The following is a 21708-nucleotide window of genomic DNA, read 5'->3' as shown; positions in this document are numbered from 1 at the left end:
TTTATTTATTACTAGTTGTTCGATATACTGCCAACTAAATTGTCAATGAAACAAAACTATCCTATCCTTACTTTTATTTTAAAATTTGGTGCAGTGCACACAAGTAAGTGATCTGTTACCAATGATTTTTTTTTTCCCTAATTTTTCTGTTTTCCAATAGTTTTCTGTCTTGTTATTTTTTGTTTTAACACAAACTAAATTCGTCAGAAAATTGTCGAAAGAAAGTATCAACAAAAATATCTCTAATAAATTCGGGTGTCTTCTAGGCCTAGAATCCAAGATCTTGATATTTTGTCTACACATCATATTTAGTATATAAGATTAAAACTTATATAAAAATATATCATCTTATGGCAATTAGAACTTGGTTTTCTTTTGTTCTAAATTAGAACTCAGATTTATAGATAAGAGACGACCTTTCCAAATACCTAGCTTATTTTCTTCATGTATGATCGCTATATCTTCTGTCAAGAACCAACAACAACAACAACAAAAAAAAACAAGTCAGATCTTTGACTATTATATTGTTGTGTGTGTTGTAAATTAGTCAGAAACCGGCATTTAAAATGCTGCCTTTTCACGAATTAATTAATTATTCATACAAGTTGGCTAACGCAGTTTCATAAGCCTTTCAAAGCTGACTTTTGAATTAGTCTCTCTTTTACGTCTCCTTATCCATCCATCTACTACAAATATATAAATAACACAAAGACAGAAGACAAAAATAATATTCGACCAACCAAACAAACAAAAAAAAAAGAAGAGAAAAATGATGTTTGAATCTCCAAGCAAGAAGAGATGGAACGTATCATCATCAGCTTCTTCTTACAGAGAGACAATTGTACTTGGAAGATACAGCAAGAGTTGTAGAGAACAGAAGCAACAACAACGAAGAGAAAGACTCGTGCCCAAGTGGAAGGTTTTGTTGATGAAGCTCAAGCTGTTGCCGTCTCGTTCTTCTTCCACTAAGGTCGTGGCTTATGAGCCTTACGATTACGCTTTGAATTTTGATCAAGGGCCAGGATGGCACGACCACGACGAACCTGAGAATCTTTCTAGGTCTTTCTCTTGTCGCTTCGCTGATCCCACTCGGATCCGAGCAACACGCTTGCTCTTGTATTAAGTTTACTTTTTCATTTCTTCTTTCCATTATTTTTCTAAAACTTTGTTTTTTAACTGATGAGATCATGTAGCTTTACTGCTTTAGCAATGTAAAAATGAAAAAAAAAATGTTAGGATGTCATTTTTTTTGGGTTAAAGAATGTGCTAGGATTTGATTAATATATTAGGCAAGTATCATAAAATTATTGGGATGTTATATATCTATATCTATAAATCCTGAAGTTCATACATATTTACAAACATGCCATTGACATTAATTATTAATTTGTTTTTTATTTAAGTAATTAATATTAAGTTTTGATTTTGGAAAACAAGATTTTCCTTCATAATAAAATTTCCCTTAATTAATTAATATTTAATTTCCAATTTTACAAAACAATATGAATTAATTTTATAATTACACAATATTTAATTGTATGTTATAGTTCCTATAATATAAAATAATAAACCTCAAACAAAATACTTTCTACACTAACTAATATATATATGTATTTGTAAGGTTATACATTTTAAAAAATACAAATTAAATATCAGTTATTAATATAGTTAATCTACAAAATAAATAACATTTTATTTTTATTAAATAAAATAAATAATATTTTATTTTTATTAAAAAATAGTTCCGCGGTGTACTGCAGGTGAATATCTAGTTACTTCTCATTTACTCTTCCTTATATTATTATTTACATGCGGACAAAACCTTTAGGCAGAATATATTTGTTAAGTTTCAATATATTAATACTCCCTCATCAAAATATGATGTAGGCAGTAGGCTGCGCATGCGACAATCTCCTTCGAACTCAACTCGTCAAAAACCCATAGTCCATGCATGAGAGAATACACTCTTAAACTATCCACATACTAATGCATCTTGCATAATTAATCTCGTTAATATATACGCTGAGATATACTTTCTAATTTTTTTTATCGGATATAATTATAACTAGAACGACATAGAGTTCAGGAAGCACTCTCTAGTGCTTTCCAGGACCATGTGGGTTCTTTCCGTGGTGCATGTCCATTTACTCTCAAGTGGTTGAGCTCTGACTATTAAGCTCTGACTATATATTATTGAGACAACTTGCATAATGGTTAAAGCCGAGTACATGCCTAAGAAATGCGTATTTTTTTTCTACTTTGTAAAATGATGGACCAAGTTTTAGTCCCCTTTTTTTGCCATTGATATATGATGCGTGCGATAACCCACCTAAATAAAGTAGAGAGTCTTTCAGTTATTTTTTAAAACAATTGTGTTTGATGGAAATTCAAAGTATAACCTTAATTTGATCATTCAATACTTTCTTTAATCCACCTTAAAGTTCACGAAAATACAAGAGAAACAGCAACAATCTGAATAATGTTCAGAAGAAAATAACTATATAAAAAAATTTAGTTATTTAAATAAGCCACTTGTTGAGATATATTAATGACTCGAGTGATTAAAGTATTGAACCGAGCTGTGAGTTTGGTATGAAGTAAGTATTTGGTTTCTTTAATGGCTCTGTGATCCATAAGGACCATACCACAAGCATGGAATTTGTATCTGTTATTCATATCAGAACATACTATATTTCAAATTAATTTGCATTCTAATTTGGGAAACCAACAGTTTACCGTAAAACAACATCAGCAACAATTGCAGAACATTTTACACCAAAATTTTGGTTTTTCGATTTCTTAACAATATTTTATTACTATTTGAATTTCTAGTTAACTCAACCCTTAATTGTTTACAGCTACGACAACTAAACTAATGTAGAACTACCCCCAATTAACATCAATAGTACAAATTGTTGCCATAATTCTCTATTTACCGATCTAAAATGGTAGAGTATATATAGTAAATATTTAAAATATACCATCACTATGACAGTGTTATATTAATGAAAACCGTTAACAAAAATAAAATAAAAATCATTGGTTAAACAAGTCAGGATCTAAACGATTTAATGTAATCAATCGGTTTAATAGCTTTGCTGGCTGTACCAGCCGTAGTAATGGTTTGCTCGACTAGGCCACGCACGCTTCTTAGCTAAAGTTGACGATTCCAGACCAAAATAAAAACATCTGAACGCGGTGAGATTCCACGGAGATTGATCGGTATGTATTAGATTTCATCAGTGATCGGATTCGTGGCGGCCATGGATAAGGAAACGGAGATTCTCTCTCGTCTCGCGGCGAACCACCTTCATCTGGCTCAATTCGAGCCGTTAAAGGCTACGCTACTCGCTCTCAGGGTTCGTAACCCTGACCTCGCACTCACGATTCTCCAAACCATCGTCTCTAACGCCGGTAGATTCGAGAATGTCCTCTGGGCACGCTCTTGCCCTTCCCCGTCTCTTCTCTCCTTCCTCTCCACGATTGAGCTTCTGAGATTCGATAATCCTACTTCGCCTTGGGGGTTTGATTCCGAGACTCTTAGTTTGCGCGCGGATTTCTTGTTGATGGTCCAGGTCTTGATCGATAGGGTTTCAGAGAGGATTAAGGAAGATCAGAGAGTCGAGTTGGAGAGTGAGGAAGACAAGAGGGATGTAAATGGTGGATTGGGAGATTGTTTAAGGGTTTTGCAAGGTGTTTTGGAGTTGGGTGTTGAGAGGTTGAAATTTGATGTTGATACAACTAGTAGTACTAGTGAAGGAAGTAATAAGATTGAGGAAGATGCAGTTGTGTCTTTGAGGAGTATTGTATTGGATTACTCTGATGTTTTCGATGCTTTATGTTGTAATATACAGAGGCAACTTATGGGTTGCCAGGGTTATGATACTTGTTTGGTGGAGGAAGTTCAGGGAGATGAACAGGGAAGGGAGATAAATGAGGCCACCACATGCATTGGTTCTCCGGAGCTGGATAACATCAATGTGTTTGCTTTGATACAGAGAAATGTTCAGTTAGCACAGTTGGATGCTATGAAAACAAAGTTAGATGAAGGGGAGGAGCGTGGGGCAGCTGATCGCATTCGTTATCTTCACCTTGATTATGGAGTAGAGAAAGAGAATTATCAGTATGTGCTTGATTTATACAGTCCGCAAATACATGAGGTTTTTAAATTATAACTGTGCCATTTGTTATTTATTGCTTACATAATTCTGAGGGTTTTGGATTATTCCACTGTTTCCTCGTCCTGATTGTTCCCTTGGCATTCATTTTACCGTTTCTTGGTTAGGAAGTGTTTAGAAAATCAGCTTTCTAAACTCTGAATGTTGGAGTACACGTGTTGGCAGAATTACTATGCCCGTTTTGGGTTTTCTTTCCAGGTGGAGGCTACTTGGTTATTTGGTTGGAATTGTGCTATGAAATTAGACTAAGATTCGGATTAAGATCTATTAGAATAGTTTTCAGAGTTGTGATAAGTGTAGCTGTCTTATGTATGATACTTCCCAGCATTGATTCATTTCTATGCTAATTCTTGTGTAAGTAAGTATGATGAAGCACATTCCTTTTTATTGAATAATTTCATGGATAGTGTTTTATTATAAGACATCCATAAAAATTGGTTTTGTAATCCACTGTTTGAGTGGATTTGGCCTTTTCTGCTTTGAAGAACTTGAGAACCTTGACTTGGGGTCGGAGTTGAGGTCTAGCCTCAGGGTTCACAAAAAAAAGAAAGAAGCTTTTTAAACATTGCTATTTAGTTTTCATTTATTTCAATAGGAAATCATAAAAAGTGGAAAATGTTCATGTGATACTAAAAAGGGAACCTTTATAGCGGATGAAGGAATCCATGGCCTTGCAGATTCCATTCCTTTCCTTGCATTTGCCTTCCTGTTCCTGGGAATTTACTTTTTGCATATTTAAGAATAGAGAACTTACTTCAATCGTTCTGTATTCTTCCTTTGTGACAGTGCTGTTCTAAAAGCTCTCCTTTCAAGGGTTATGGAGAAAAAAGATGAATATGGTGACCCTTGGCAGATGGTGCGCCAGAACTTGCTGTTTATTTATAAAGAAGCTCTTTCATCGAATTGTGGAGATCTTGTTCAGATGATCCAGGTTGTTATAATTTTCATAAAAGCTGATTTAGGGGATCATTCTCATTTAAAAAGAGGTTTCACATGTAAGAAACAACTATATTTTAGTACAGATTGCTGAACTGAACACACAAAAAAATTGCGTTACAGATCCTGATAATATGTACTATAGTTAACATTCGTTGTGACTGTGAACTTAGGACTGATATTTATCTTGATCATGCTGGAATTTTAAGTATATCCAGTTGGCATTGTTCTTCTATATACTTTGTGAATATGTACACTGTGGGTATTTTAGTTCAGTGGTCGGTTTGAGCTTAAGGGTTTGCTTATATGTGCCTATTGGAATATGTATATCTGTGGCTCTGATTAAGTTATCATGTACTATAAGCTGTTATGTACTTACAATGTTTCCCTCGGCAGAGTATTCAAGATGATATGCTCCTGCCAGATAGCCAGCTACATTTATCTCTCGACAATGAACAAATTCCACTCCCTCTTGAGTGTTTCCGGCGATATCTTGTGGACTTGAAAGCTGAGAGAAATGTAGAGGAAAAATGTTCCCCTATGAGCAGGGCAATTAATTCTTGTCTCAGAGATATGTATCATTATGCTCGTCTTTCTGGTTCACATGTGTTAGAGTGTGTGATGTGTGCTGCTTTGTCTTCTGTAAAGAAAGAAAAGCTTCAGGAAGCTGATGATGTAGGTGGTATAAAATAGTTACATATGTTCGTACTCATTATCTTACTGCAGTATCATTGATTGGCTGCTGCCCCATTCAGACTTCCCTTTTTCTATTGGGATCTGAAAGTCTCTTCTGCTGATATGTTACAGGTTCTTACTTTGTTTCCCCGACTTCGCCCATTAGTAGCTTCCATGGGTTGGGATCTGTTGCCAGGCAAAACTGCAGCCCGTAGAAAATTGATGCGGCTACTTTGGACTAGTAACTCTCAAACAATTCGGTTAGAAGAATCTTCTCTTTATGGAAACCAAACATATGAAGTAACTTTTTCTCTTTTGCGTACTCTGTTATTTGTATCTATTGTTTTTAGATGGTGACAGCGAAAGTCTAACAAGATCCAATGATCTGCGCAGAAATCTTGTGTGGAACATCTCTGTGATACATTATGCTATCAGTTGGATCTTGCATCTTTCGCTGCTTGTGTCAATTCTGGTAAATCATGGACGCCAAAGGCATCTTTCTTGATGCATGGTAATGCGTCATCTGAGCATGATGATGGTGAGGTGGATCCTTTTGTTGAAAATCTAGTGTTGGAGAGGCTTTCAGCGCAAAGTCCACTTCGGGTAGGTCTCTCTTGAACCATCCTTTCTACAGACACTATTTTTGGCTGTCCGAATAGACGCCTCTAAGCTATAATTAATTTTTGCACTGTTAGTGGAAAATTTCATTACATATCATATCATGCTGGCTAGATTCGCACAGTAGAATTGGTGTCTCTTAGGGAATACATGAAATTAAATAAGAAGAGATATAGATAACACGATTACATCATATGTTGCTATGGTTTATCAGGATCACATTGGCATTTTAAGTCCATTTTGGATAAATATACAATTTAGTATGAGAGTTTAAGATATCTATTTCGCTAGAGTATTTAATATTGTTACCAAGCAAGGAGCTGGATAGTTAACAGGCTTCCTTGGATCAAAATAAATGAATTTATAGCTCCTAATAATATACTACTACCTTTTTTTTTTTGATGTGGGCTCTTGGAGAAATTAAAGAATATACACTTTTTTTCCTGAATAAATATATCACTTTTCACTCTGCCCCATTGACTTTTAGTACTGTATTTTGAAAAACGAACCTTACTCCTGGGAAGGACATTGACATTGGCACTTAGTATGTCAAATCACCAATAACGTATCAAGAGAAGATGTACAATGTCTAAGTTCTTGTAGATTATCTTTATAGGAAAGTTAAATATTTGCCTCTTTGCTCTCTCCTTCCACCTCTCTGTTCATTCTTTCATTTTTTTGTTTGCCAAGTTATGTCAAACTTTATCAACTAGGTGCTGGTATATCTTGCACTGCTGTAGTGGCATGTGTTTTGTCTTGCTCTGGTCATGTGAAATTGTCTCCAACTCTGTTAGGTTGAATTATAGCAGAACTATTATCAATGGGTTGATCATCTGCACGTTTTCTTTGTGCTCTTAATCGGACAAGTATTAATGACATACAATTATGTAGGTATTGTTTGACGTTGCTCCTGGTATAAAATTCCAAGAAGCTATTTCACTGATTAGCATGCAACCTATTGCTTCAACTGCAGAAGCCTGGAAGAGGTCAGTTCAATAAAAGTTTATACAGCTATGTTGTATACAAATACTTCAATCATTTCTGTCTTTTTTTCTTTTCTTGGATAGATGTATCCGTGTCTTGATTTTAGCACCTGACCTTTGAACAATAATAATTGCATTAGCAAACTTGTTTTGTTTGTTGTTAATTTCAATGCGTGTTTTGTAGATTGTGCATTCTGAAATGCTCTTCCAATTTTATTAATCTGGGGTGAGTCGTTTGTAGTCAGTAGTTTCACTTTTGATGTCTTCATATATTGTAGGATAGAAGATATTGAACTGATGAATATGCGTTATGCTTTGGAGGCTATTGTTTTGGCACTAGGTGCAATGGAGGAGGCCATGAAAAATGAGACGGATGCTAGTCGTCGAATCGTATTTTACCATTTAAAAGACCTCACTAACCATCTGGAGGCCATTAAAAATGTTCCGCGCAAGGTATACATTGACTAATTTACAAGAAGCTGGGCTTCTGCCGTCAATTTTGTGAGAAAACCATATTGTAAATAAATTAGAATTGAATACTATTTCCTATGAAAATAGATATGCTTCATACTTCATCTTCACGCATGTAATTTCTTTGATTTTTTCAACACGTTACACTTTACATGTTTTTAACATGCGATCTCTTCTGTTTGCAGATTATGATGGTGAACATAGTTATTTCACTCTTACATATTGATGATATCCGTCTCAGTTCTACGCAATGTGTCTCGTCGGAGAGTGTTTCTGAGAAAGGTAATATGCCTAATTTGGATCTTGGCGATCTTGCTACAGAAGGGGAAAAGGAAATTGTTATATCTTTCACAGAACAGCTTCTCGATGTTTTACGCCGCAATCTTCCATCACATCTGATTGAACAAGAGTGTCAGCTGGATGGTACTCACAGTGCTGATGGAAGACGGGCTTTAGAATGGAGAGTATCTATGGCTACGCGTTTCATTGAAGATTGTGAATGGCGGTTATCTGTTATGCAGCATCTTCTGCCACTTTCTGAACGCCAGTGGAGCTTAAAGGAGGTTTTGAGTGTTCTCAGGGCGGCCCCTGCAAAGTTGCTTAACCTGTGAGTAGATTTATCTTTTAATGATTGGTTCCTTTATTAGTTATCAGGGAAAAACTGTTATCCATCTCACTATTTTTTCCATTTTCACGTCTAAAATGGAAGGGAACCAAATTGAAGATGAAAACGAAGAATGATCTCTGTTTGTACGGAAACGTTGATATGATTATCAAGTTGTTTGAAGTATTTTATCTAGAGTCAGTGGGTATTTATGTGTGTATGTGTAACCTGTATGATGAGGGGCTTGAAAACTTAGAAGTTTGAACTTTGATTTTCACTGGAGGTCTGTGGTGAATTTACCTTTTTAATTTGAAGCTGAGCTGCTATCTGCTAAAGAGCAGGAGTTCTAGCTGTGCTGATGAAATAGTTTATGGATTAAGCTTTATAGGTTGTTCCCGATTTGTCTCTGCTAGAGTTCCCAAAATTGAATTGTCTCGAGTAATACTTTGCTCCCTCGTGCCACTTCTTTACGAAATTAACTTTTATTCTGCAGCTGTATGCAAAGAGCTAAGTATGACATTGGAGAACAGGCAGTTCATCGGTTTGCGTTATCAGCAGAGGACAAAGCCACTCTCGAATTAGCTGAATGGGTTGATAATGCCTTCAAAGGAACACTGGTATCTTTCGTAATATTACATCACAATGCTTGCATATATGTCCACCTTATATGTTTCTACATCTTGAATACTGGGATTAGACTATTCTGATATGAGACCCCTTTTTCCTGCCTTGAGGATTGTATATATGTACTGCTCTCGTTCCTTGCTATATGTCGTTACGGATGCAGTTTGTAGATTGTTCATAAGATGTTGCCTGACCCTGACGTCATTGAACTTTTATTTATTGTTGTGTCTAAATTCTATGCGATTCTATTTCAAAGGATTAGGCATGTGGTGGATAACATTGAATACATAGTATCTACCTATATCTTGATTTCTTAATATTCTCAGGTAGAAGATGTGATGTCTCGTACTGCTGAAGGAGCATCTGCCGTGCAGGATTTAGATTTTCATTCTTTAGGTTCCCAATTGAGTCCATTAGCTGTGGTAAGTCCATGTAGTTATAATTATTTTCTCTAACCATACAATTGCTTTAGCAAATTCTGATGGGATTATCCTGCAATCAATTGCCTTGCCTACCTCTAAGCAAGTTTTAAGTTCCCGTTTTCTGATGCCAGATTCTACTATGCATAGATGCGGCTGCTTCTTCTGCCAAGTCTCCAACAATTTCCAAACAACTTTTGGATAAGGCAAGCAGTGTTCTTGATTTCCTTATATTTTAACTTGGTCTATATATGGTAATATTTTAGTTGCTTTTTGCTACTTATTTTTTACTAGGTCTTTGTCCCCAGTTTCTATATATCCTTTTGTAATCTTCTATTTATTTGCACTCCGCAAATATTATTTTGGTGAAGTGCATTTTGGGAGTCTGGTTAACCATACATTCTTCTACATTGTTGTATTGCTTTTTGTACTACGCTAACGCTAGCAAGCTTTGGGGTAATAATTTCAGATAAAGTTGAGGCACTGTTTGCATGATATCCAAACAGTGTACGGTTAATGTTTGTATTACATTAAAATGTTAATGGTCAAGAAAGTATACATACTGTTGTTCCTAAGTAGTTTTTATTTTTGTCCGCAGTCTCAAGTTTTGTTATCAGAAATTTACCCTGGAGGATCTCCGAAGGTGGGGTTTACTTACTGGGATCAGGTCCACGAAGTTGCAATAATCTCTGTATTGCGAAGGATCTTAAAGCGTCTGCAGGAATTCCTTGAACAGGTCAGTCAAAGGCACAACTTTCATTTAGTTTAATATATATATATATATATATATATATATATATATGTTTTTGTTGAATTTTATAATGATCGATATGTGGAGATCATATGAGATATTATTGCCTAGTACAAATGGTAACAGTTTTATCTATGATGATTTTCTATAAGTTGCTTGACTGCTTAAGAGATACATGACTTTACTTTAGGAAGCAGTATGTGAGTGATCTTTTGTTTTTTACCATGCTCTTTCTAAGGTGCACAACAACATGTTAGGATCCTTCTCTTTTCTTTTCTTATTCCCGTTTCCCTTTCTTACTAGTCTCCTGATCTGTCATGCTTCAGGATAACCCTCAAATTCTTCAGGCCAGTTTTAGTGGGGATACCATAATTTCATCTTGTACGGAATCCCATAGACAGGGACAAAAAGATCGTGCTCTTGCAATGCTACATCAAATGATTGAGGATGCTCATATGGGCAAGAGACAGTTCCTGAGTGGTATTTTATTTTGTCTTTCTCTACACTCTCTATATGTTCTTGCTACAGTATGCAATTGACTTACCTCCTCTCTGCGTATTATGTATATTAGACCTTTCATGTAGTTATAACTATTTTTCCAACAAACAACAGGTAAGCTTCATAACCTAGCGAGAGCACTCGCTGATGAAAAACCAGAAGTTAACGTATTTAAAGGGGACGGATCGGACATGGCCATTGAGAAGGATGGAGTTCTTGGTCTTGGGCTAAAATATACTAAGCAAAGTCCTGGTTCAGCAAATAGAGTCGTGGATGGAAATCCTGTTTCCTATGAAACAGAAGACAAGGAAAAAAAGTCATTTGGCCCATTAAGCAACAAAACCTCTACTTATCTATCTCAGTTTATACTCTATACTGCTGCTATTGGTGACATAGTAGACGGAACTGATACAACCCATGATTTCAACTTTTTCTCTCTTGTTTATGAATGGCCTAAAGACGTAAGTGTTTTTGTTTTTATTCTTATGTTCTCAGGATATTTTTCATTTAAATAATCGCTCTCGGCATTACTGCTTGTGTGATCCTCTTATTCTGCTTTTATTGGAGAAATACTACCTGGTTTTGCTTTGCTCTATTCTGTGAACTGTAGCAATTTATATTTCATAAACAATATAAACTAGCGAGCAGGATGAGTGGCCTTTAAAGATTTTGATATTATGGTTGATAGGATTGGCCTCTGTGGTAATTACTTAACATGAATTGCTGTGCGACAACGTTATACAGATCTATAACTAACCTCTTACTGTTGGTGCATGTTGCAGCTATTGACGCGTCTGGTGTTTGATCGAAGTAGCACCGATGCAGCTGCGAAAGTTGCTGAGGTCATGTCTGCTGATTTTGTTCATGAAGTGATATCAGCTTGTGTTCCCCCAGTTTATCCTCCACGTGCTGGTCATGGGTGGGCTTGTATTCCCGTCATTCCAACCACTCCATGTTCTCAGTCAGAGGGTAAAGTGCTCTCTCCTTCAATAGAGGCCAAACCCAACTGCTATATTCGTTCCTCAGCAACACCTGGTGTCCCTCTGTATCCTCTTCAGTTGGATATCATCAGGCATTTGGTAAAAATATCCCCAGTACGAGCAGTTTTAGCTTGTGTATTTGGTGGGAGCATATTGTACAATGGCAGTGATTCTGTCATATCTAGCTCTTTGAACGATGAGTTTCCAAGTTCTCCTGATGCAGAAAGATTGTTCTATGAATTCTCTCTTGATCAGTCTGAGAGGTACTGTCAAGCCAAAGTGTTCTCTTCTCCTTTCAATTTGAAATAACTCAGTTCCTATGTTCCATCATATTCTATGATATTTTACTTTTTCTTCACAGGTTTCCCACTTTAAACCGATGGATACAAATGCAGACTAATCTTCATCGAGTTTCGGAATTTGTTGTGACACCTAAACAAAAACCTGATGACTCACGGATTAAACCTGATGAAAGAACTGGGATCAAGAGACTTCTTGAACATGACAGTGACTCGGAGTCGGATACAGAAGAATTTTTTTCTAAAAAGAACATTCAACCAGCATTGACAGACGACAGTGTTCGAGATGGTGGATCCTTTGATACTGGAATGAGTAGAACTGATCCTACAGTTTTCCTTTTTTTTGATTGGGAGAATGAAGTACCGTATGAGAAAGCTGTAAATAGGTATGTCGTTAGCTTGTGAAAAATCTATCAGATTGATTTTTTAATACTTTCTGGATCATCTTTATTATATTTGGTTGTTTTGAGATTAATAGTCTTCGTTTTGTTTAATTTTATGCTAGATTAATTGATGAAGGCAAACTAATGGATGCTTTAGCACTTTCGGACCGCTTCTTACGGAATGGGGCTTCTGATTGGTTACTTCAGCTCCTAATCAAAAGTAGAGAAGAAAATCCTTCAACATTAGGACGATCTGAGGGATATGGAGGTCAGAACAACAGTTGGCAGTACTGCCTGCGGCTAAAGGACAAACAGCTGGCAGCGACACTGGCTCTTAAGTAAGTAAACTTATAATATCTTTAATAAGTAACAACCATGAAGTGCAGTATCATATATATATATATATCCATGCTACTTGAGCCAAAGTTTGCTTAAGCATTTTGCTTTGGTTCTCCGGAAATGAATTTGACCAAGCCGACTCAGCAAATGTTTAGATGTGTCCTCGAAAATTTATAGTAGGTGAAAATTCTCCCAATTTATGTCCCATTAGTATGGACTTTTTTTCTTTTACCTAGAATGATTTAGTGATGGTAAATCTCTTTTTGATTGGATTTTCCTTAACTCTTTCGAACCCGCAGTGCAGTATTTTCACCTGACCCATCACTAGGTGATAATTGATAAATAAGATTAGCATCTATAGTCAGTTTCGGAAACATAAGAATCAATTCCTTTATGTCTCCTGATATGAACAGCTAGGTAATGAGCAAATCAACTTTGATGGTATCACTTTTTCTTAAATCATTATGTTTGAGGCAATGACGTAGAGAGAAGGGAGATGGTGTGATTTAATATGAGATCTAGGGTCAGAATAAGATGGCTGTGCTAGAAGATAGAGCGATTTGCTACACTGATTGTCTTGACTTTGTTGTTATCTTATGTATGAAAACCAATGTCTTGCAGATTTCACATTGCTTTTATTTATAAGTTATAGACGCCTCAAGGGTTTTATGAATCATGTTATCCCATGTTTCTTTTGCTTACTGCCTTACATTTTTTTGTTCAGTGTATTTGACTTCATACCTATGATTCATTGGTAGATCTTTCTAAATGCTTCATGCCAAAACATTCATGCTTTCTGTTTCTACACTTAGGTCCTCCAAATATTAGTTTTGAGATACTGTCTTAACACATGTATAATGTAGGCTTTACGCTAATGTTAGTGATTCAGGAAACATTTTTATATTGCTGTCTTATTTCAAGCAGCTTCACGCAGTTTTGTTCTGTCATGGATCTGTTTTGAAGCTCTGATATGTCTTGGATCAGGTATATGCATATGTGGGAGCTTGAGGCAGCCTTAAACGTTCTTACAATGTGTAGTTGTCATCTCTTAGAAAGTGATCCAATTAGTGTTGAGGTATAAGGGAGTTTTGCTTTCAGTTCTAGATTCCTGCATGTAACTTTAGTTGCTCAATCACCCTGTAATCAATCAATCGAGATCTAATTTCAGTTTCTTCTTTGTGCATCTAGGTGTTGCATAGGAGAAAAGCTCTGCAGAAGTACAGCCACATACTTTCTGCAGATGATCGCCATAACAGCTGGCAAGAGGTTATGTTTCTTCCTTTTGTTTGAGATCATGTTTGGCTCTTCGTATACTCGATGTGTCACTCTAAAAGTCTGAAAGGGAAACAGGTAGAAGCCGAATGTAAAGAAGACCCTGAAGGCTTGGCTCTAAGATTGGCTGGGAAAGGAGCTGTTTCCGCTGCATTGGAAGTGGCTGAGAGTGCAGGATTATCAATAGATCTTAGAAGAGAATTACAAGGACGACAGCTTGTAAAGCTTCTAACCACTGATCCACTCAATGGTGGTGGTCCTGCAGAGGCATCTCGATTTCTATCTTCACTTCAAGACTCGGCTGATGCTCTACCAGTGGTTATGGGTGCAATGCAATTATTATCTGACCTTCGTTCAAAACAGCTCCTGGTAACAACTTTCTCTGCTTTATTTTCATGGTGCTACGAGGTCATGGATTTCTTTTAGGTTTTGAAAAATGTTTGTTTCATCTTCTCTATAGGTCCATTTCTTCCTGAAGCGGAAAGATAGCAATCTGTCGAATTTGGAAGTCGCTCGGCTTAATTCTTGGGCTTTAGGTCTGAAAGTGTTAGCAGCACTGCCACTTCCTTGGCAGCAGAGATGCTCTTCGCTTCATGAGCATCCCAATTTAATATTTGAAGCTCTGCTGATGAGAAAACAATTACAATATGCCTCACTGGTACCTAGAGACAATCTTCTTTTGAATTTTTCCGTGAATATCATCCCTATTTTTGTGAAAGGCTCTTCTATAACTCTTGTCCATGTCTTTATATCTTTTGAAGAAGTGATTTTCTCTATATTTCCTTACTCTGTTTGCTCTCTAAGTTTCTGAGACTTACTTTTATGTTTCCTTTCAGATACTCAAAGAGTTCCCAACATTAAGGGATAACGATGTTATCATGGCCTATGCAGCAAAAGCTATGTCTGTTACAATTAGCCCACCACCAAGAGAACCTCGAATAACTGTGTCTGCATCAAGGCTAAGACAAAAGCCAAGAGCAGGGCCAACAGCAAAAGCATCCTTCACTAATAGCTTAAGCAATTTTCAGAGAGAGGCTCGAAGGGCATTTTCATGGGCTCCACGTAATGCAGAAAACAGGACAACGTCAAAGGATGTTTATCGTAAAAGAAAGAATTCCGGACTGGGGGCTTCTGAGAGAGCTGCATGGGAGGCGATGACAGGTATTCAAGAGGACCAGGGATCATCTTATTTGGCAGATGGGCAAGATAGGCTACCCTCTGTTTCTATTGCTGAAGAATGGATGCTAAGTGGCGACACAAACAAAGATGAAGCTGTTCGCGCATCTCACAAATATGAAAGCACCCCAGATATTATCCTCTTCAAGGTATTGCTATTCTTATTTACACTTGTGGCATAACTCTAAGCTACGTACTTTTTGACACTGCTCTTCTTCTAGGCTCTGCTCTCACTTTGTTCAGATGAGCTAGTATCGGCAAGAAGTTCTATGGACCTATGCATCAGTCAAATGAAGAACGTATTGAGCTCCAAGCAGTTGTCAGAGGGTGCGTCTGTTGAAACAATTGGCCGAGCATACCATGCGACGGAGGCATTTGTGCAGGTATGACATATTTTATTTAAATCATCTTCCCAAATCATATTTGGAGGATGACTTTTATATCAGGGAAATACATGGTCGATCTCTTATGTCCTATAACTCGATTACCTGATGTGAATGACTAAGGCAACTATTTCTTTGCCTGATTGTGCAGGGTTTGTCTTATGCAAAATCTTTACTGAGAAAGCTTCTAGGTGCCACTGACCCGACAAATAACAATGGTGAAAGAAGTAGAGATGTTGATGATATATCTTCTGATGCTGGCAGCTCCAGTGTTGGCAGTCAGTCAATGGATGAACCATCCGAAGTTCTCTCACTTGCAGAAATCTGGTTGGGGCGCGCAGAGTTGCTGCAGAGCCTCTTAGGGTCTGGTATTGCTGCTTCTCTTGATGACATTGCTGATCAATTGTCATCCGAATGTCTACGAGACAGATTAATATCTGATGAACGATATAGTATGGCGGTGTATATGTGCAAGAAATGCAAGGTAAAGTTTTATAGCTTGATTCTCTACCCCATGGTAAGGCCACTTCATCACAAATTCTCAATAACTTCTGCTTGTGTACTTGATTGATTTCAGATTGATGTTTTCCCTGTGTGGAAAGCATGGGGTCTTGCTCTGTTACGGATGGAGCGCTATGCTCAAGCTCGAGTTAAATTCAAGTACGCTATAGTTTAAAAGCTGCAGCAAACACACGAACTGTAAACTTCTTTTTGCATATTTCATCCTCAGGTTGCGTGCTGTTATATAGTTTTTGTTTTGTGCTCTATAGGCAAGCCTTTCAATTGAAGGGGGAAGACATTCCTGATGTTATTCAGGAGATAATAAATACAATAGAAGGAGGTCCGCCTGTGGATGTGTCAACTGTCCGTTCCATGTAAGTGTCTCTGTTTAACTAAAACTGTTAGCCTAGTATGGGGCGTAGTCGAGAGTTATTTCTTGTGAAAATGTCTTGGTAATCCAGTCACGGGACGAGAAAGTCATTGATCAATGTAAACTTCAGTTGAACACATGGTGAACTAAATGTGTCGTAAGTACATAAAAGTGGCTTAATTAGCTAAGGTGTAAAGAATTATAAAATTTCTGACAATGGAGAACACAGTCATGATTAATATGTAAGTCGAAGGGGAAAAAGTAAAAGGCTTTGCTAATCCACCTCCTGTTCTTATTCTTGGGAATGTTGACACATATCAGGTATGACCATTTGGCGAAAAGCGCGCCAACAATTTTGGACGATTCGTTATCAGCAGACTCATACCTGAATGTTCTACATATGCCATCAACTTTCCCTCGTTCAGAGAGGTCGAGAAGATCTCTGGAATCAGAAAAAAACAGTTCTGTACCCGGTTCAGACTTTGAAGATGCGCCCCGAAGCAACTTGGATAGTACACGATATTCTGAGTGCACCAACTACTTGCAGGAAGTAAGGCAATAATATTCTTGGGCATTCTGGAATTTGCAAGTTTTCTCTCCTGGAATTGCTCACAATATAACTACCTTTCTTGAACATATCTTCCTGTGCAACCGATTTTTAGGAGTGGTTTCTGAGTTTATATGACATTAGCATTATTTGCAAACATATGAACTGGTTACATTTTACTTTTTATTTTGGTTCATTGAATTTGTTTCTTCTGATTCCGCAGCATGCTCGCCAAAACTTGCTTGGTTTTATGTTCCGCCATGGTCACTCTAAAGATGCATGCATGTTATTCTTTCCGCTAAGTGCTCTTCCGCCTCCTTTGCAAACTTCATCTGTGGGCGCAGTAAGCTCATCTTCATCACCTCAACGAACAGATCCATTGGCAACTGAATATGGGACCATTGAAAGTTTGTGCGAGTTTTGTGTCGGCTATGGAGCTATCTCATCCCTGGAGGAAGTAATTACAGAAAGACTTGAATCTGTAAAGCATCAAGATCAAGTCATAAATCAGTACATAGTTGGAGCTCTTACACGTATATGTGCTTTCTTTGAGATCAACCGGCATTTCAATTACCTATACAAGTTTTTGGTAAGAACATCTTTGATGTCATGGTTCTTTGGGTACAACTTATTGTTGGGTTGTTTCACGTAGAATTTTTCACTGTTTGTTATACTAAATAGTAACTACGATCTTGCATGCACATAGGTTCTTCTGCACAGTTATATAGCAATGTAGACAGATAATCGCTGCAAATGTAAGAGTACAAAACTGTGCATCTTATGATTCTTCAGCTAGTCTTATTATCTTGGATTTACACCTCTCCTCAATATGAACCATAAACCCTGATTCAAAGCTGAGTTTTTAGTGCGTCCTTATAAGTGCAGATCCTATAGTTTAATTTTATGACTAAGGCTGTGCATTTATGGTATTGGTATAAGTTTTTACTCTGATGCAACAAAAAACGTATATGTGATCATGTGTTGTTGATCATGACCTATTCTTTTCTTTTCTGGAAAGACTGGCAAGTGGCTCATAAAACTCTATGCTACATCCTGGGAGCCTAACTTTTTTCAGGAATACTTGTGAAACGTAATGCTAATTGACTTAACTTTTCTTTTTTATTGTTCAGGTACTCAAGAAGGACTATGTCACCTCTGGGTATTGCTGTATTCAGCTTTTTATGAATTCTACAACTCAGGAGGGTGCTGTAAGGCATCTTGAGCATGCAAAGGTATAGAGTCCGTAACTCTTTCCTCACTACCCATTCCATCTCTGTGTCTACTCTGAATTGTATTTCCCGCAATGCCTTTACATGCAACACCCATCTTAAAACACGTATCAGCTAAGTGAATCCAAAGTATGTGTCTTGCTGATTTGCAGGGTTTTTAAATGCATTTTTTGTGTGGAATGTAAAAATTTTATCATTATAAAGTGGTCTAGAGTTGATTGAAACAATTAGGCATCACTCTGATGACTATGTGTTTGTGGCAGTAGGTGGCACACAAATTTGGACCAGGACGCTTTTTTTTCTCTCTCTCTCTCTCTCTTTTTCATCTTTCTGTTTGCTAAATATTATGCAATTATTTGACCAAGAGCACTTCTCTAAGTTGCATGGGACATTGAGACAGGTTTTTGTTGCTTACAGGACATCATCTATTCTTAGATACTTACTAGTTACTACTTGTATGAATTATATCTTGCCTTGGGGCCTAAACAAAGAACAGCCCTGCAATCATAAGGATACCAGTGTTGCACAAAACTATGATAACGTCTATGTTGCTTGTTTATCTTTTTGTGTGTTTGGAATATCGGTCTCTAACTATCCTCTGGGTACAGGCACACTTTGAAGAAGCCTTGACAGTGCGTCATAGAGGTTCAGACTCGAAAAAACTTGTTACAAAGGGTATTAGAGGAAAAAGTGCCTCAGAGAAGCTGAGTGAAGAAACTCTTGTTAAGTTATCCTCACGGGTGAAAATGCAGGTAACTCTAGAACCCGTTTATGTCATCCTTTTGTTGAAGTAGGGATTTATAGATTTATAGCTTCACCTTGTGGGTTTTTTATTCCTATAGATTGATGTGGTGAAGTCATTCAGTGACTCTGAAGGAGCACCATGGAAGCATTCCTTATTTGGAAATCCAAATGATCCAGAGACATCCAGGTTTGTCCTCAAAAATTTCCTGCATCATTTATTTATACAACTTAGTTCCCCCATTATCATTTAGCAAATTTCTTATACCCTTACATAAGTTTAAAGAATATATTGGTAAAGGAGAAAGACAGAGGGCTAGTAACAGTGCTGCACTGACTTTGTATTCCTTTCCACACTGCCTTCATAATTTCACTTCACTTTTCTTTGACACCCAAAGAGAGACTCACCTAGTGTTTCTCGTTTCTAGCTTTCTCTTCACATAGCCATAATGCCTATCAAATGATAGATAGGGATATTTTTTCCATGTCCAGATAATTCAACACCTGTTTCTTTTCCCTATCCTTAAAGATTGTGCTACTCCAAATGAAACTGAAAGACCAAGCTTAATAGTCATATTTTCTTTGGTGAAAGTTTGAAGGAAAAACCTTCAGCTGATGTCTTTCCTTGGCTTATACTTTCAGGCGAAGATGTGAAATAGTGGAGACTCTTGTTGAGAAAAATTTCGACTTGGCTTATCAAGTTATATATGAATTCAACCTCTCAGGTGCCTATTTGTTTTATGTTTGTATCTGTGTATTGTTGTTGTACGTTGTATCTGACTTTTCCCTTAATTCTAAGCAGCTGTGGATATATATGCTGGTGTTGCTGCGTCACTAGCCGAAAGGAAGAAAGGCAGTCAGTTGACGGAACTTTTCAAAAACATTAAGGGAACAATCCAAGAAGATGACTGGGATCAGGTACTGAACATTGCAGGTGTTCAAGACTATTAAAGTCCAATATAAAACTCTTTTCGGGAGTTTCACAAAAACTTATTTATTGGCCAAAAGAATATGTTTTCAAGCTAAATTTTTACTCATCAATCTGTTTAAAGCCGGTGGTAAATATGGGTATCTGGATGTACCTTTCTATACTTTCATTCCGATTAGGCAATTCTTCAGATATAGGGAAAGCTTGTTCGTTAAGCCTTATATTCTGTGAAATGCTGCAGGTCCTGGGTGCTGCCATCAACGTATATGCCAACAAGCACAAAGAGCGCCCTGACCGTCTCATTGACATGTTAACAAGCAGCCATCGGTAATATATTTTGCTGTTATAATTGGTTAGATCTTTACACTATGTTCCACCCCATGAAAAAGAGTATCACTCCTTGAATTTTGGTTCCTTTATTCATGAATTCACTGTTACAGAGATGTGCTCATGTATGTAATAAATTGAATCGCATAGTACAAGTATGCGGGATCGTTAGGCTGATACATGTGTGATTGTAAACGAGTGCAGAAAGGTGCTGGCTTGTGTGGTATGTGGCCGCCTGAAAAGCGCATTCCAGATTGCGTCTAAAAGCGGAAGCGTGGCTGATGTTCAATATGTAGCTCATCAAGCCCTACATGCTAATTCGCATACTGTACTTGATATGTGCAAGCATTGGCTAGCTAAATACATGTAAAGCCCTGTAATCTCCGTGACATCGAAGCCAACTTAAGGTAAACATCTCTTTTTTTTTCTTTTTTTTGGGGCAGATTAGCGATTAGTCTTGCTTCATATTTTTGTTCTGCGGTAGTTTTTCTTGCCAAAAAAAAAAAAGAAACGTGCCTGATGATGAGGTTTTTGCTTTAAACTTTGGGAGCAGATTTTTTAAAAGAAGACCCGGGTGGAAAATGGGTTAGGCTCTCACGTATGAGATTATTATGGGTTTTGTGAGTTGACACAAAATAGTGAGCATGCAAATGTCTACTTGTAAAAAATTTCTGGGTTCATCAATGGTTGGCTTATATACTATATTGAATCTGAATATATGAGGCTGATTTTTATGCGGCTTTTTTTCAGTGTTGGGGTTTCGAAATTAATCCTGTGTTGTTAAATAATTATATGGGAAAATTATATAGAACAACTCAGTACGAGGATACAACAAAGAAAGAGTGTAATTGTTATATTATAGAGGTGTTCCTCGGTAAGATTGAGAAATCCTCAATCTATTTTTTTCGTTGCCATATCATAAGTACGTAGTCCTCTATATTTTTTTTATTCTATTGTATACTCTATCAAACAAATTAGCTATTTTCTGTTAAATTTCAATGTCTTAAAAAAGAAACTAAACTTTCTTACAGGGAAAGTCTGATCATTTCATTTCAAAGAAAACATGTAGATGCACAATAGAAGTGAGAGCAAATAATGTTCAAACTTACCTCTATTCTCTAAGAGATTGTTATATTTTTCTCTATTTATAGAGGAAAAAAGAGTTGAGTTGGATTAAAACTCACCTCTAGAGGTGCTGGTTTTAGTGTCTAAATTTCTCCTCACAAATTAACAAAAAAACTGACCATTGTGTAAAAATTGACAAAAAGTCTCTTCTGAAGAAACCAGTCCACACATAATCTCATTTTTATACCCAAAATGTTGCATTGACTGTCTGAAATTCGATGAGATTCGACCAAACTCTTGGCATTACTAAATAGACAAAACAGTATTTTCTGAAGAAACAGGTCCCATCATTATCTGAATTCTGTCATCTTTTACCCAAAAGTTGCATTGACTTGTCTGAAAGATAAACCA

The 21708-nt window shown here is 36.9% G+C and overlaps 2 protein-coding genes across 11 annotated transcripts; both read left to right on the top strand.

The window, feature by feature from the left end:
• The first annotated feature begins 703 nt into the window (after positions 1-703).
• LOC104752214 (uncharacterized) lies at positions 704-1259 on the top strand. Its single transcript, XM_010474294.3, has one exon. It carries the CDS (start codon positions 770-772, stop codon positions 1121-1123), a length of 354 nt encoding a protein of 117 aa, XP_010472596.1. The 5' UTR covers positions 704-769; the 3' UTR covers positions 1124-1259.
• Positions 1260-3097: 1838 nt separating this feature from the next.
• Positions 3098-21146, top strand: LOC104752215 (uncharacterized). Of its 10 annotated transcripts, none has more exons than XR_015584395.1 (36): positions 3098-4123; positions 4965-5109; positions 5511-5789; positions 5922-6089; positions 6183-6392; positions 7299-7393; positions 7669-7843; positions 8047-8468; positions 8959-9082; positions 9416-9511; positions 9643-9714; positions 10107-10244; positions 10586-10739; positions 10872-11218; positions 11540-12000; positions 12099-12422; positions 12542-12757; positions 13743-13833; positions 13947-14024; positions 14109-14399; positions 14491-14688; positions 14867-15355; positions 15428-15589; positions 15741-16073; positions 16167-16249; positions 16360-16464; positions 16782-17010; positions 17231-17596; positions 18138-18239; positions 18503-18988; positions 19079-19167; positions 19620-19702; positions 19780-19895; positions 20147-20232; positions 20437-20639; positions 20786-21146. XR_015584395.1 is itself a non-coding variant. In XM_087491320.1 (36 exons), exons 1-35 carry the CDS (start codon positions 3264-3266, stop codon positions 20600-20602), a joined length of 7497 nt encoding a protein of 2498 aa, XP_087347446.1. In that variant the 5' UTR covers positions 3098-3263; the 3' UTR covers positions 20603-20639; positions 20786-21146. The 10 variants fall into 10 exon arrangements, 8 of the variants coding, with proteins under 8 accessions (XP_087347446.1, XP_087347450.1, XP_087347447.1 ...); XR_015584396.1 differs by having other exon boundaries at positions 18500-18988; XM_087491320.1 differs by having other exon boundaries at positions 18845-18988.
• Positions 21147-21708: the final 562 nt, after the last annotated feature.

The sequence above is a fragment of the Camelina sativa genome, chromosome 16 (genome assembly GCF_030686135.1).
Source record: "Camelina sativa cultivar CO46 ecotype springtype chromosome 16, ASM3068613v1".
Lineage (NCBI taxonomy): Eukaryota > Viridiplantae > Streptophyta > Magnoliopsida > Brassicales > Brassicaceae > Camelina > Camelina sativa.
This window is presented reverse-complemented; position numbering and strand designations above follow the sequence as displayed.

Excerpts from the sequence above, each read along its gene's own strand:
- LOC104752215 (XM_087491320.1), top strand. The coding sequence starts at position 3,264 with ATGGATAAGGAAACGGAGATTCTCTCTCGTCTCGCGGCGAACCACCTT. Across the intron at positions 18,240-18,844 it reads GGCATCTTGAGCATGCAAAG|GCACACTTTGAAGAAGCCTT; the intron begins GTATAGAGTCCG and ends CTCTGGGTACAG. Across the intron at positions 19,896-20,146 it reads AAGAAGATGACTGGGATCAG|GTCCTGGGTGCTGCCATCAA; the intron begins GTACTGAACATT and ends GAAATGCTGCAG.
- LOC104752214 (XM_010474294.3), top strand. The coding sequence starts at position 770 with ATGATGTTTGAATCTCCAAGCAAGAAGAGATGGAACGTATCATCATCA.